Source organism: Melitaea cinxia, chromosome 10 (assembly GCF_905220565.1).
Source record: "Melitaea cinxia chromosome 10, ilMelCinx1.1, whole genome shotgun sequence".
Classification (NCBI taxonomy): domain Eukaryota; kingdom Metazoa; phylum Arthropoda; class Insecta; order Lepidoptera; family Nymphalidae; genus Melitaea; species Melitaea cinxia.
In genome coordinates, this window is record NC_059403.1 from 13426996 (window position 1) to 13443891 (window position 16896).

At 31.0% G+C, this 16896-nt stretch overlaps 3 protein-coding genes across 3 annotated transcripts in view; 2 read left to right on the forward strand and 1 right to left on the reverse strand.

Moving 5' to 3' along the window:
• On the forward strand, window positions 1–1658 carry LOC123657030 (zinc-type alcohol dehydrogenase-like protein SERP1785). The gene has a single exon (XM_045592630.1). The coding sequence runs from the start codon at window positions 555–557 to the stop codon at window positions 1587–1589; it is 1035 nt and encodes a 344-aa protein (XP_045448586.1). The 5' UTR covers window positions 1–554; the 3' UTR covers window positions 1590–1658.
• On the reverse strand, window positions 1569–5299 carry LOC123657031 (nudC domain-containing protein 3). Its single transcript, XM_045592631.1, has 5 exons — window positions 5065–5299; window positions 4596–4996; window positions 2758–2943; window positions 2058–2173; window positions 1569–1831 (listed from the first exon to the last, which is right to left on the reverse strand). Exons 1-5 carry the CDS (start codon window positions 5175–5177, stop codon window positions 1679–1681), a joined length of 969 nt encoding a protein of 322 aa, XP_045448587.1. The 5' UTR covers window positions 5178–5299; the 3' UTR covers window positions 1569–1678.
• An 866-nt stretch (window positions 5300–6165) lies between these two features.
• Window positions 6166–16896, forward strand: part of LOC123657386 — a 54853-nt gene continuing 44122 nt past the window's right edge. The window contains exon 1 of the mRNA XM_045592939.1: window positions 6166–6618. Within this exon, the coding sequence (XP_045448895.1) occupies window positions 6493–6618 (126 nt within the window). The 5' untranslated portion in view covers window positions 6166–6492. The remainder of the gene's footprint in view (window positions 6619–16896) is intronic.

Sequence of the window (16896 nt, forward strand, 5' to 3'; positions counted from 1 at the left end):
CTCCAAGCTTCATGGTTAAACCAATCAATTCCTTAATTAAAATATCATATCATTTGTTAATTCTTGATTAACGGCAAGAGCAGTTGTGTACAAGTGGCAACACTTCAGTGGCTTGTTTTACAACGTACAAATCTACTCTTTGTTACAACGTATTATATTATATTTAGTTATGCATAACCTCAACTTGACCTTTTATTTCAATACCAAATTCTCTAATTTAAATAATAATTCAAGGACAAAACGCGGGTCGTGCATGTCTCTGATTACAAAGTTAAATAATACTAAAGAGTAAAATTACTTGCTTATGTTGCCTATACAGGAGAATAAAATAATCACGTGTTGGTAAAGTACTTTAAAAGTCTAATTATCTTAATTATAATTGTTAATAAACACTACGTTTCATATCGTCGTATAGACCAGTTAGTCTTATTTTGTCATTCATTGTATAACGTTGTGATAAGAATTCCGATAAGGAGATAATCATATAAGAATTTAATTTTGCTTTTTACAAAATTGTTTAAGGTGACAAATTTATATTTACATCAGCGAAAACAATGGCAAAAAACTTACCAAAAATGATGAAGGCTGTGGCCCTTTATAAGTATTTACCTATAGCGGATCCAAATAGTTTATTAGATGTAGAAGTTAATTTACCTACATTACAGAAGAACGATGTGTTAGTCGAAGTAAAGGCGGTGTCAGTGAATCCTATCGACACGAAGCAACGGGCCCCAAAACCTGATATTGAAACGACGCCACGAATTTTAGGCTGGGATGGTGTCGGCATAATTGTTCAAAAAGGTGAAGAGTCCAAACTTTTTAATGTAGGAGATGAAGTAATCTTTACTGGTAATTTAGGCAGAAATGGCTGTAATGCTCAATATGTTGCACTGCATGAATATTTAGTAGGTCCAAAGCCAAAAAATCTTACTTTTGAACAAGCTGCTGCAATGCCTCTTACTGCTGTTACTGCATATGAATCTCTCTATGAGCGATTATTACTGACTGATAAGGATGCAGGCAAATCTATTTTAATAATTAATAGTGGAGGTGGAGTTGGCTCAGTTGCATCACAACTTGCTAACAATTTAGGTCTTCAAGTAATTGGAACTGCCTCAAGACACGAGACTTATGAATTTTCTATTATAAATGGTGCAAGTATAGTTCTTAACCACAGTAAGGATTTGATTCCTCAACTAGCCGCTAATGGCTTTGGAAATGGAGTTGATTACATTCTAGTTAATTATGATCCATATCCATACTGGGATACATTAATGAAAGTAATCAAGCCACAGGGCAAAATATGTTTAATAGTAGACAGCAGTGATTTGGTGGACTTGCGGCCATTAAAAGACAAAAGTATCACCTTAGCTTCTGAATCTATGATGACCAAGATTAAGTACAATACTGAAGACTTGTTTAAACACCATGAGATGTTGACGGAAGTTTCAAAAATGTTAGATAATGGTCTGTTAAGATGTACACTGACAAGAGTTTTATCACCTTTTAATGCAGAACATTTAAAACAAGCTCATAAAATTATAGAGGAAAAGAGAAACATTGGAAAATTGGTTCTTACAGGGTTTTAATTGCATTGAAAATATTATAACAATATACATTGTGTCAATATCAATAAGAATTAATTTGGATTATGCTTATAATGTGCCTTATTTTGTGTTTATTTTTTAAGAATATTTGGGTCAAACTCTTTGCCTTTGAATGGGGAACCTTCTGCATTCCATGCCTTTTTTAAAATTTCGATATTTCTTATTTCATCACTTGTTGGGAGTCCTTTTAATTTTTGTTCTTGATTCCATTGCAACTCCCTTACCTTAAATTTAAAATATTAAATTAGAAAAACACACTTAAAAAATAAAAATAAAAATATGTAATTGTTTTATAAAAGCAGAAACAGTAGGAAGAAAGTAAGGTTTTAATGTACCGCTCTATAATAACTGGGGTAGGGCACAGTACGATGTTATTGGTGTTCCAGAGGTCTATAAGCTATGGTAATTGCTAAGAAAAAAAAGTTACAGAACTATTTAAACACGGCTTACCTTGGCTATACTATCTTCTGGTAATTCATCTAAAGGTCTTGAACAGTCTATTTTAGAAAGATCTATTTCTTCTTCTTCATTTAAAAATTTGTTCCACCATCGCTCTTTGAGTTTTTCTACAAAATAAAAATCAAAAATAACTTTAGACTTTTAACTTTCAAATAGGCACATAAGCACTTTCGAATCGTCATTTTACAAATTGAAATTTTAAGGTCTTTATTATTTTTGTAAAAGTAAAGCTACCAATGATTCCACAGTTATTCTTTTGAAAATAATATATAAACTAGTACAAAGTTAGTAATACACTTACAATAATGCAATAATAAAAATTAAATAAAAACAATACGCCATAAATAATTTTAAATTAAGAATAATTTTTAAATTTTAAATGAAATATAATTTGAATTTTTTGTTGCATATTGACAATGAAATATTTATACAGTTGTTTTGTTTGTTATAATATATTGGTTTATTATCAAGTTGTTTTTCAATATATTTTTTTTTCAGTCTATTTACCCATATTATATATAGTTTGATATAAAATATGCAGATATATAAAGTTATCTATTTTTTTAACGAAAACCATCAACATCACAACATATCATGGTATCAAATTACTTATGTGATAAAATATTTAAATTTGAGTGCAGTTTACACATACTATTTATTATTTACAACTTTAAAAATATATATGTTTTACCTAAATGTATCAACAGTCTATTTTCACTGATGCTCCAGAAGCTCTCGATTGTTTTAATTTTAAATGGCAACGTGTCTTTGATGATGATATCTCCGTTACTACGTGCTACACATACATCACCAGGATTTATTGTGACTTTGAGATCTTTTGAAGATTTTATATCAGGCGGAAGTTTTATTGTTACATCTGGAGAAAAAATAAAAACCATAAATTCTCAATTTATTATATATAACACATTTTAAATAAAATAGTTTTACATCCAGTAACTGGTTCAGGCTTAAGTCACCCCGTAGTAGGTAGTAAGACAGGCGCAGACTCAGCCCTCAAAACAATGTTTCTGCGTACCTGGATGCCTAAGGTATGGAAATAGTAATTGGAAGAAGCCAGACCTGATTTAGAGTTATGGGCAGTGGAGTATTTTAAGATTATGTATCCCGGGCGGTTTTGATTTGCCGCCCAATAAAATAATTGATTGATTGGTTGGTTTAATGGCTTTCAGTTGTGCCAGAGGAGCACAATTGATTCCGCGAATGTCGCGCAGAGTAAAGAACACACGAAGGAGATTGATTGGTCGGTGCAGTAGAGATAAGTCTCAATTTAATTTTGAAAATTCCAATAAATTAAGGGAAAAAGAAATGCAAGTTTTTTCACTGACCTTTTTTATGCCATTTTACCATAATTTTATTCAAATAATCGAGTCAAAAGAAAATTTGTTTGGGCTTAAGGTTGTGAGCATGCCTACCGTACCCCCCACAATGGTGGATCTGCCACTGTAAGGTAGCAGTAAGTTGTCAAGTCCAAGTATCTGATCTTTGATCAAATAGTCAAGAGGATTACTTGTCATATTAATGGAAACTATTTTTAACCGACTTCGAAAAAGGAGGAGGTTCTTAATTTTACTGTGTTACCTCATAACTTTTTGTGGAAGTACCAATTTTGATAATCTTTTTTTATTATTTAAGGCCAGTGCTTTTCATGTGGTCCATTAAAATTAATTGAGATCTGACAAACATTTTCAGTAATCATTACATAAAATAAAAATGTAACGGATTGCTGTCTGTACATGGAAAATATATAAGAAAAAAATTATTGGGACCTTTATCAAGGCAAATAGCACCCGAAACAAAGATTGTTAGAATTTTTGTCTGTTTGTCTGTGCGTTTGTGTACGCTAATCTCAGAAATGGCATAACCTATTTAGATGTGATTTTCACTAGTATATTGTGGTAAGCTTCACTTAACATTTATTGTTTGTTTCATGTCAATTGGTTCATAAATAAAAAAGTAAGGCCAATTTAAAGAATCACATTGAACATGTAAATACCCAAAATACAGTGTTTATAATCCAAAATAGATCAAAAGATTTTCCATAAATGATGTCCAGAGACACTATTCCACGTGAACTAAGTTGTGGGCACAGCTAGTCTCTAATAAAATTTGTTCACCTACATTGTATTACTGGTTGATGTTATTGAAGTCTGTTTTTTTTATTTCGAGCTACAGATTTATCTAACAGGCTATTGATTGTGACTGACAAACGGTAGGAACAACTATTGCTCTAGTATACAATCATAATCATCAAATAAATAATCATTTTAAAAATATATTAAATGACAAAACACATGGCATAGTGATAATTTTGTTATATGCCATCAAAGTTTTAATACATAATTTACATTGTTATATTTATTTATATGTCATATGTATTAAATTTTGATTTTGTCCTGTTGCAAAGTCAAAGCTATATAAATTAATATTTTAACAGCAACAACAAATAACAACATAATACAAGATATATTAATTTACAAAACTATTGTACAATTTTTATATTATGCTTACCTAAATCCATGATGGTTTGTGACCAGGAATATTTCTCTCTAATTGCACCATTATAAGACTCACTATTTTTTTGTGTAACTATTACAGGAGGCTCATAATCTTCGGGAAAGATGGATCTCTCTTTGATGTTAGTATCTTCATTTAAATTTATTCCTTCCATTGGTTTTGACACATCCATATCAGTTTCAACTTCTTGTTCATCTTCCTGAGAAACAACTTCCACTTCCTGAGCGACTGTGGAACACATGATCTCATTATTTATATCTGTTTGATTATCCTCATCTAGTTTCCAATTCTTCGGGTCGCATTTTCTTAATACTTTAATAACCAATTCTTCAGCCACTCCTGGAGGAAAACCCATATCCGTGTGCGTGCCATCGTGGACATAATAAAAGTCAGTACTGTAAATAGTATTCAATCAATTTAAATTCTAAATATCTTTTACAAAACATAGGATAATATACCATACCGTCTTGCTAGAAAGTTAAATATCGCTGAAAGAAAACCTAAAATGGATTTTTCATTTTCTAAAATAGATGTAAAAACTTCATCGTATTTCGTGTATCCCAAATTATCTACCATTTTAGTACAATTTTTTTGATTGATAGATTGTTTTAAAAGGTTACAGTTGTGTTAGAAAGCTTCTTGTGAATCAAAACAGTCCAAACTCCAAATAGTACAAATTCAATAATAATAAAGGTTTGTGACATATCTGCAGTGTTTCTATTACAAGTTAACAATACTCCTCGAAGTATGCTTAATGAAAACAAGTATTGTATTATATGTACTATAATTATATAAATATTTCAAACATTCATAACCTCATTCTGTAAAAAAAATTATAGAACTATACTATAATCTTTTTTTCAATTTAGGTTTTTAAAATATCTTTATTTTTAATCGATTTTTTATTAACATTTTTATTTTTAAGACACGGAGTTACTAAAATATAGATAATTTATATGGATATATTTATAAGATCGAAGCTTCTTTCGAAGAAGTAGAAATTGTACTTTCTATGTAACCAAATAAACGTAATCAACTGGAATGCAACTGTCTTACTTACGAATATAATTCTATACTTTGTTAATTATGTATTGGTGCACAAAAAGTTTAAATAAATAAATAAATAATCAGTTGATTACATACCAAGTCTAAATAATATTTATAATGGAAAAGTTTTTGCTTTGTAATAATATACTTTTAATTAAGTTTTTAAAGACTACACGATGCAGTAAAAACATAAGAAAAGTTAAATAATAATATCTATTTATTAAAAAATATGCAATTCGGTATTATTTGTAATTGTTTTTTTAAGTAACTTTGGTTTTGTTTCCTATAAATTGAGTAATGATAATAAACCTAGCAATACTAAACTAATTTTTACGTACTGTCTTGACTTGGATTATAGTAATTTGGCCTCTAGGTGAATATTATTTAAAAAAATAATTAATTAATACAACTTATAGGAAATAGTTTATTATAATTTTGACATTATAGCATAAATTAAAAATTTACAAATTATTAATTTTATTTGATCTATAACAAATTCAATATTTTAACTAGTATCACAAAACATGTTATTTAATTAACATTCCCGCCACTTGGTGGAGTTGGGTCGCTTTCGAAAGTTTCACATCCGTAAGAGAGCGGCAATTCGGCAAGGCAAGACAGAACGAAGTAGGCAAAGTAGTCTCGCGCGCGAACTTGGTACGCTGCAGGCGATGACCGCATTCATATGAGTTTTTATTAAATTGTGAGAGTGCTGTCGTGTTCCCCGTCCCGTTAAGTGTTTACGAAAATGCTGCATAGGTGAACTTTTCGATTAAACATAGTGTTGTGATTGTGAACATACCCTATATCTTCTATCTTTTACTGTCTCTTGAAGGTTGTAAAAATGCCTTGCTCAGCGGTAACTTTGTCTATAGCGACCATTACAGCAATCGTGGCTGCAGCTTTAATGGCAATAGCATTTTCCACAGACAACTGGCTATATATCGAAGTTAAGCGCAGTAGTATACAGGTAAAACTAAGAACACATTTTTTTATATATAACGGTTTTATTGCGATAAAGCTGCCGTTTTATTTTTATAGAATTTAAAATCCAAAAGAAATTAAATGTTGAAAAAGAAACAAAAAATACATGCAACTTTAATTAAGGTAGGTAGGTATGTTGAATCTGATAAAATTATCAGAATAAAATAGAGAAACAAAAAAAATTTTCATTATAAATTATTTTTCTAGCCATCTAAGATTAATAATGAGGGTAGTTTGATGTAAAAGCATCTTATTTAAAGGGATATATAAACTAACTTCAATATAATGTCTTCAAAATATGATAAAAAAATGTAGCGCGAAGTTCCTAACGTACGGGAAAAAAATGAAATCAAGTGAATACCTACATAATATGATAAATAAAAGTCATTGCGTGAACTTAAAAGGAAAAATTTGTATTGTAACATCAGTAACTACTATAATATGAAACGTTACTCAACTACATTATATTAAAATGGCACTCGATAAATAATGAATCGCAACAAACTTTAAAATTTAATTTATAAATAGATGTTTCAATTTTTTAACAAAACTTGACACACATTCAAGTTGTCACGATGAATATTAGGTGGAACACGTTTTTTAGTCCTTGCCTGGGCACCGTTACAGAAGACACGTTACGCATAAATATGCAAGCATTTAATAGCATGAACATGTGTGGCTAACTGTACTATTCCGTGAGCGACTCCTGCGCATCCATTCGTGCAGATAAAGAAACATTGGAATGGTGGAAGTTTTATCGTAAACTCATGTTATTTTTTTTAAATGAGTTTAAGTCTTAGAACGACTATGCTAATTATAAAATAACTAGCAGCCCGCCCTGGCTTCGCACGGTTGCAAAAACTATCAGTGTTCCTCTGCTATATTATGCATGTATTATACATATAAACATTCCTCGGGAATCACTCTATATACTTAAGAAAACCGCATCAAAATCCTTTGCGTATTTTTAAAAATCTAAGCAAACAGACAGCGGGAAGCGACTTTGTTTTATGCTATGTAATGATTATGTAAAAAAATGTCATTAACTCGTTAGTCTATGTTAATTAAAGAAATGAGAATGATTAATAGATACTCGTTAATATTGCTCAACGTGCATTCCCCCTACTACTTATTAGCGTTTACGAAAATACGTAACATTTTCAGCGTTTTATATGTAATTCGAGTTGACCCGGCAAACGTTGTTTTGCCATATGGATACGGAAACAATTATCACTTAAAGGTTAAATAAATATAGCCTACGAGAATAGTCTCAGACATACCAATTAAACACAACACATTTCATAATAATCGGTCCAGCCGTTTCAGATGAGTATGGTAACTAACATTGTGACACGAGAATTTTATATATAAGATTAGATTACAATAAATGTATTCTATATTCTAATAAACACATACATAAGAATGTCTACTATTGTATAGTCTGAATGAAAGAAGTATTATTTAAGTAAAAATCAATACAAAACTTGACTGCTATTTACAATACGTCTTCATTTGAAGATCGTTTTTAGCTTTGTACGCATCGCCTTATACCTGCGAGGTAAACTTTCTACCCGAATATACTTTTTATTTTCGTATAAAATTTCACCGTTTGAGAAGATACCAAATAACGGTCATAAATAAAACGTAATCATGAATAATTATTACTATATTATGTTTACAAAACGTTAGTTAAGTTTCTTAAAGTACGTTAGTAAATACGTTATTTGGAACATAAACTAAAGTAAGGATTCAAACATTCCTTAAAAAGTAACCCTAATTAATGTTTTTTGTTAACACAAAAGCTCCTCACTCGAAACCTTTAGACTATACTCTAGTGCGAAGCTCGTATCACATTCGCATCTAACATCCGGCCAGAATTAAAACCTTTGAATTTCTAATGGTAACGGATTTAAATTTTTAATAATATCTACTTTCCGCTTTAGAAAGTAAAAGAGACGAGAGAAAATGTAATTTGAACGATGTGTTACCGATTATTTATTAGATAACTTAAATTTAGTGTATTAAATAATGTGTTCGAGTATTTTTTTTTTTATTTTCTCTAAAAACTTTTTTTCACTGATGCAATATTATAATATCATTTGTAAAAATAATAACGTAATTAACATTTTAATCACGAAAGTTTAAAAAATGTTATCTGTTATTTGATGCACAATACTTTCCATTTTCCGTGTGTTGAATTTACGTTAAAATTTTATAAATATCTATTATTTTGTATTAGGAGTATCGTATTACTATTTTTTTTTTTATGTAAGAAGAGATAAACGAAACTTCGAGAAGAGGTTGCGACTTACGGGTTTGGGAACGAAGCCTTTATTATCTACCTGATGCAGGTACCGGATGTTGTATAAGATTATTATGGTTACTTTTTTTTTCCCCTTTCCTTTATTTGTCATTTACACTTAGAGCTAAAGAGAAGAATACATAATTCTGAGTAAAAATATCACACACTATTCGTTTGAGGGGTTACATCCCTACGAGACAAAAGACAGTTATGTAAAAAACGTCGTTGTCAAGTATGCAAGCGCGGCACGTCTATGGCTTTGTTTAAGATGGTCAGGACTGGTGCGGGGTCCAGGCCTGTGAAATACTGACAGCTATGAAATGGAGTGTGTAATATACATAATAAGACCACTTAGGATTCTACGGCACTTGCTGCGATTGGTATTTTGAGACTTAGATATTTCAGGCGAAATGGTCATGGGAGAGGAGTCACTCACCTGCAACTATGCCGAGATGCGGGGAGTTTCGGAATATTAGTCGCGGTGAGTCCCATAGAATCCAGTGTTCATAGTGACCGTGAAATTTTAAAATCCAAAATAAAAAGAATCGTGATTTGAAACTCGATAAAACGAAAATACGTCACGATATAGAAAGAAACACATAAATGTATAGGAGAGAATGAAATAGAATACAATACTGATAAAAACGCGTAAGCGACGCGTTTCACATAGCGCTTACGACCTTTTTTACGAGACCGTGATCATCGTCGATAGGACAAATATAGCAACGGCCTACCTTCCTTTGACTTTTCTGAAGTTCCACTCATATGTATATCAATTTTGCTATGTTAAACAAAATATCAATTCGGTTAAAATTGAGAAACTAGTTTCCTAAACTAGAAGTCACACTAAAAACTTTTTCATTAATCAATTCTGCAATAAAACAGTTAATTTTAAAATCATCATATCTAAATCGATATATTTAATCGATTCGGAATTTATATTGTTATTAATCCTATAAATAGTGACCTAGAGCCAATTATTTTTAATTTATTTTGGCGTTAAAAATAACGAATTTGATCGCTAACAATAAATTTCCGTTGTCAAGACAGTGACTACACTTTACTATTGTCATTCATTATTGTTATCTAACTAAATATACTTAACATCTTACAAAATTTTAGTAGTAGTTAGGTTTAAATAACTTTTCATCATTTGGTCGATGAAATCGCAGACTTATCTATTTGTTAAACATTTTTAGAGGATTCAATTTCTATATAAAAATGGTAAAAGAATATAATAATGCCACTTTTCTAGGACATTACGAACACTGTAAAACTATTCTTTTAATTGTTCAAGTAATTTAATTTACTTTAAAGACGTTTAAAGTGACTTAAAACGTAAATGCGTCAACAATGACATTATACTGCAAGAAACTGCTTTCTTGTTGCGCCCACTTCTCACGACTTGCGACTCGGGATGTTTATTTTATTCCGCTTTCTTGATGCGTTAACACGTCCCATACACCAAAACCAAATAGATTTACTTGAGATTCAATTGATAATATATTTGCATAAAATATTTATTTTGTTAATCTTGATGTAACAAAAAATAATTTTGAGAAATTAAATTAGCATATTTTGTGCTTTTCTTACGTTGTAATGAATTCAACAATGGAAGTTATATTGAATGCAACGTAGAAATCTTAACACATTTATGTGTAACTAGGTATTAAAATATAGAACTAAATTAAGCTGAAGCGTAAAAGCTATTTGTGTATGACATAAAATTGAGCATAACAAATATTTGCTTTATCACTTTGCTTATTATTTGCCAAAACTCCCTTAGTGTTAAATGTCAACTCATTATCAGACAATGTTTAAGCCATCTTAGCACTATATCATAAATGTAGGTAATATTTCCGTTCATATAGACGAAGATGTGCAGCTGCAGTTTTAAGAACCCGTTTCTTACGTAATATTTACCTTTATTCAAACAGAAATGCCGTAAAATTCCGATATTCCAAAGTGTGACTAATTTTCCAAAGTCCATTGTAATTGCCTTTCACGTTTGCTTCTATAAAACTAATATTTACTGTTTTACGACCTTTCACTATATCTTTGGTCATTAATGACACTTCCGTAAATTGTATAATTCCACGGAAAAGCCTTCGAATGATTTGGAATTTTGAAGAAGTGGATATACTGAGAAGATATGAAATGGTTAGTCCATTGATCACTGTCTGGATTATTTATTTTATACATAGGAAATTTATGGGAACATAGCCCATAAACTTCTTTTTAAGTCTAGCTAACCAACATAGTATGGTTGTTTCAACTGTAAATATTGGTTTGGTCTTGGCGCTTTCGATAATGGATCTGGTTCCCCATTTTAAGGAATATTCGTTTAGATCACGGATGTTCTTATTGTGTGCTTCCGGACCCCCGACAAGGTTTCCGAGAGTTGGTCGTTTGTTTATTAATTGCGTAACAGATACTTCTTCGAATTTGGTACGCTTGGCCTAGTAAACGTGATGGTAGGAACTGAAAAAACGAACAAGAAAAACAGAACAAAGACATAAAAGAAAAAAAAATACATGTCTAAATAAATTTAAGACGAAGGGCAGAATAAGTGCTAATAAGCCTATAGGCACATACAACTTAATATATAGAAATATTAGGTTGTATTACTTTTAATAATTAAACACGACAACATACCTTTAATGCACAAACATGAAAGACTCGTCTGAGAGAAGTTCAATAAAAGAAAATAAAGAAACCGAAGCGGTGTTATTTTTTGTTTTAAGACGCGAAACGTTACACCAGTAATCAAAAATGTACTAGGTTACACTTTACTTCAAATAATTATTTAATGAATATCCCGTGTCAAGTGGGTATCGATATCGAATGAAAACAAAATCCACCTAAAAATAAAATTAAACCTTCCTCACTAATGCTCATTTCAAAACAATGGGTAGAAATTAAAGAAGTCAATTATGAGAACAGAATTCACGCTTTTTATAAAATAATTTAAATACTAGGTTAGTTGTTAGAATGTGATAGAAAAATTGCAATAAAAATGATACCACACTTTCTCACCAATCCGATATATTGCTAGCGAATTACGAAAGTCGCTAATTTGTGTAATCATGCTTGACTTCGTTACAATAGGGTCACCTGAATCGCGTTTCGACACAGACCGGTTGCTAATGATGACGCTTAATTATTATCAATGAATATTCGTTAAACGGACGATTATTGTGCGGAAGGATTCTTGAATTTCTAATATAGACTGGCTATCCCTTCTCTATTAGCCAACTCTACGCCGAATTGAGGATATCTTGTGCAACGTTGAATCAAGTGCTTTGTGAAACTACACATCCGCAGTAATATAATAATAATTCACTTCGTTCTAAAGTTTTTCTATATGTTTACAATATAATTCAAATGAACAATCAAATAATATAGACATGTAAGTATGTCTTATTCAATTTGCTTAGATTTTAATCACGTAACAAAGTTTTGAACACGTATAAAATACATTCCATTTAATTTATCAAAATAATTTCATAATACTATTATGACTCCGGAAGTATGTTTATTAAACTAATCTCGTAGTACTAGTTTTAAGCCCAAGTAGTCTTGATAATAACAAAATCTGAAGAGCTAACGGCTTCTTGCCACACTATTAACTAATCTCTGCATTCACACATAACTCTCCCATGATTGTTCGTTCGCTATTTCGGACTACTTTCGTAATATTAAGTTGCTAAAATACAATTTAATTTAAGGCAGGTAATAAAAATTGCAACCAAAGTTTTCTTATACATAATATAATATAAACTTTTTGTTATTACTTACTTTTTTCTTTAAAAATTTTGAACTATTACGTGATGTCTGTGTTACAAAATTATTCTCAGACTTCTGCCAAATTACGTTTGCTTATACAAATTAAATAATATTAATACTACCTTAAGTAGGATCATCCAGCAGCGTCTTCGGTGCGACAAAGCCAGTACTGCGGTCACCAACCCGCCTGCCCAGCGTGGTGACTATGGGCAAAACACATGAGTTCACGTTATTTTTGGCGTAAACTTGTGGAGGTCTATGTCCAGCAGTGGACTGTATAGGCTGTAATGATGAAGTGGGATTGAATTAAATAGTATTGAAAATTAAGGGCTTCTAATTTTAACCATAGTTTGTTCTAATAATAGACCTAAAACGTTATAAAAACATATAATTGTCGAGTTACTCTTCTGTTTTTATGTATCCCCATCTAAACAATATGACAGCGTACTGTTAGCTATTGTTTAATATGTCAATTGTAAGCATAAACTAAATGTCTTATTTTGTGTATTAAGGCAGTAGTAATAAATATATATGTAATTAAATCTACATTTATAGTTCATTACGATATACTAACGGAAAACTTTCGATTACAATTATTGCGTGATCACATCTCATTCACGAAGTGAAATTTGTCATTTTATCTGACATGATGTTTTGTTTGTTTTGTAGAAGCTAATTTTTATTATAATAATTTATAAATATATAAATACTATTATCCTTTAAGTAAAGATAAGTTTGTGATAGAACAAAACACTGCTTGAAAACAGTATTATTTAGATGTGATCTTTTATAAGGTCGAGGTACTACCCCAGTTTGCTGCTCCATATTTTGAGCAGGAAATTTCCTACTCCGCCCTACCTCAGTTAAAATACCCTACCTTAGTTAAAATACCCTACCTCAGTTAAAATACCCTACCTCAGTTAATATAGAGATGCGGACATAATCTTTACATAATTGTTTGCAAATAATTCTTAATTTGTGCATTATAAACAAGTGTAATATTGTAAAAAAATTTAATACGACTAATCGTAAATTTGTATGTACCTTAACACATTTGATATTGCAAATTCTAAGGTCCTATAAATTAGTCCTACAATAATGCTATCATATCTCTTTTAGAATAGGTAATAGTTAACATTTCCGTTGTCCCTTCTGTTGTCGAAGATTAAATTACTAGCGGATGCGTCTTGAACTCGACCACAGGTGGTTCTATTTTTATACTTGCACAAAGGGGTGCAAGTGTTTATGTGTAACATAACTCACTATTGTATACACTTTGAAACTAAAAAGATTCCATTAAAATATCCTATTATTCGTACTAATTTGTTGTTTCATATTCACTAACATCATTCTTTTTTGTGCTGTGTGGCTACGGCACTAAAGAATTTAGCCACCCCCTCTCTTCCCGTGGGTGTCGTAAGAGGCGAATAAGGGATAACAAGGTTCCACAACCACCTTGGGACTTAAGAAGCCGACCGATGGCGGGATAACCATCCAACTGCTGGCTTTGAAATACACAGGCCGAAGACGGGCAGCAGCGTCTTCGGTGCGACAAAGTCAGTACTGCGGTCACCAACCCGCCTGCCCAGCGTGGTGACTATGGGCAAAACACATGAGTTCACGTTATTTTTGGCGTAAACTTGTGGAGGCCTATGTCCAGCAGTGGACTGTATAGGCTGTAATGAATGAATGAATCCTTTTTTATCTTCTTTAATGTTTATACAATTCACAACCACTGCTTATATATCTTGTCCTAGGCTCTAGTTGTTGGAAAAAATCGTTCTTACAGCAATAACATCGCTTTAGTATATCCTTTTTTGATTTTGTCGTGTATTACTTTAATTTGGTGTACAATAACGAAATAAACAGCCAGAAAAAATAATTCATAAATACGTACTATGTGATAATAAGTACTAATGTATTGATGTCGTAATAAATAGATAAATATAATGGAGCCGTTAAAAGATGTTAGGAACAGATTCATTATATACAATTTTGTCATTTGAAAAAGAACACAAGGGCCTAGTACCTATATAAAAAATGTTAATTAATTTTTCTTCGAGTATTATATTGGTTGTTAAAAGTTGACTATTCTAATCTAAATACAATGTGAGGAAGTCGGTATTATATGAAGATAAATAACATTGTTCGTTACTTGGCCGCACTCATGGTTTATGCAAAATGAGTCTCCAGATCAGTCAGTGATGTTCAATACAAGAAACAAAAAGTATAGTCAAAGTTTTTTTTTTTTTTTTCGTTTAAATGATACATATTAAAGTTATCGGTTATCATTTATATATTATGTGTAATTTTTCATTAATAGTTTACTTTAAATATCTATACTATATGCATTAGAAAAGGTGAAGCAAAAACTTTGTACCCCTTTTTACGAAAATTGCGCGGACGGAGGAGTATAAAATTTCGCACACTTATAGTTTATTTAGAGAAGGAGTGCAGACTGCTAATATATTTTTTAAATTATGCATAAAAATACAATCAATCAATAAAAAAATCACACACTATCATGTATTTAACACACACGCATATAATTATACACCTTTGTTTATTATTATTGAACTATAGGTATATATTAAAATTTTGGATCTAAAGCAAGTACGATATTGTAAAGCGACAAACGCTCTATCTGTATGCTAGTCTACCGTGGCCTGTGTGAGTGCGGACAATGGATGTGTGCGTAAAGGAAGAACGTCGACATTGCAAGGTGATCGGGACGAGTCCTGCGCACGCGCAGCGTACTCGACCCCAGGCCATTGTTCCGATACAGGTTAAACGACGGTATGAAACCACACGTGTGCTATTGAGCAGAAACTTTTTATAAGTATTTTAAGCCTTGAAACGATGGATGATATAAATAAAAAAGTATGTATTTCTATCCACAGATACAAATTTGTTTTATAGAATAAGAATACAAGTTAAGATATTCAATTTAAATTTTTAATCACAGTAAAAAGACCACAAAAATAACAGTAATAGAAGGCAATAAAGTAACAATTATAACACTAGTTTTAAAAAATCGAGTTACGCAATCAAAGAACTAAATTAAGAACTAACATTTAGTAATCTAAAAACAGAAAAGATATTTATCAAACTTCTATTTAACAAAGCTAACATGAGATAAAAGGAATAGGCCTGCAATACAATTGCAGATACCAAAGAACTATCTGAGCGACATTCCGACGTGCTCAATCATATAACAATTTGCGGACTCTTATCTCAAATTATTATTGTATATTTACTTAACTATTATAGATAGTACTCCAATGAGTTAAAAAAAAAAAACGTTTTGTAAAAATACTTTTTTCTGTCCTACACCTTGTACGCTAGAATTACGAATATAAAAATGTCTAAAGATCGTAAAATAATAACAATATTATATATTATGTACTATTAGAATTTAGCAATCTGTTTAGTGACGTTTTCATTGTTTAGTTTGTAAAAAAAACTTGTATCTTTATCTACGGTACAAAAGATATCAACGAGTTCTTATAGGTATTTTGGGATGTTTCAATATGTTTAGATTTCATTTTAGTATGGCAATATTAACAGATTTGTTTACATTTTTTTTAAAAATAAACAATCTGTTTTTTATTTAATTTATAAATGTAACAAATTTAAAAGTCGTTGCAAAAGTTAAGTATGGAGTCATACAGCGATAGGCACATTAATGAATCTGTTCGCACCATAGCCAAATATTTTTGTTGTACGTAAACGGGACGGCAGACGTGTGAGCCCGAGCGAAAGTTCGGTAGACAATGGTCAGGCGGTTTTAATTGCGTACGACGTAGGCGAAAGTCAAACTATCGTCTTTGAGTTCTGTGATGCGCCTATTTTAACATGTAAATCATGATTTATTAATTATTTTATATTCTATTATAGATGATTTGAATAAAAAGATAGATTTTAGTTTTTTAAACTTTCATGCTCACTAAAACTATGATTTATATGTAAAGCGGTGTACTTTGAGTGTACGCATAAATATGGCGCTAAGTGCACTATGAGTACACTCATGACGTTGCGATAGTACCGAAATATCGTCAACTCAAAGTGACCAACAACAAACACGGCAAGTCCCGTTTGATATATAAATTATAAAAATAAAGAATTTAGTGAGAGGATTTTTCATTATTAATTAATATTGAAGAAACGTGTTATATT

Excerpts from the sequence above, each read along its gene's own strand:
- LOC123657030 (XM_045592630.1), top strand. The coding sequence starts at position 555 with ATGGCAAAAAACTTACCAAAAATGATGAAGGCTGTGGCCCTTTATAAG.
- LOC123657031 (XM_045592631.1), bottom strand. The coding sequence starts at position 5,177 with ATGGTAGATAATTTGGGATACACGAAATACGATGAAGTTTTTACATCT. Across the intron at positions 4,997-5,064 it reads TTTAACTTTCTAGCAAGACG|TACTGACTTTTATTATGTCC; the intron begins GTATGGTATATT and ends TACTATTTACAG. Across the intron at positions 1,832-2,057 it reads CAGAAGATAGTATAGCCAAG|GTAAGGGAGTTGCAATGGAA; the intron begins GTAAGCCGTGTT and ends TTTAAATTTAAG.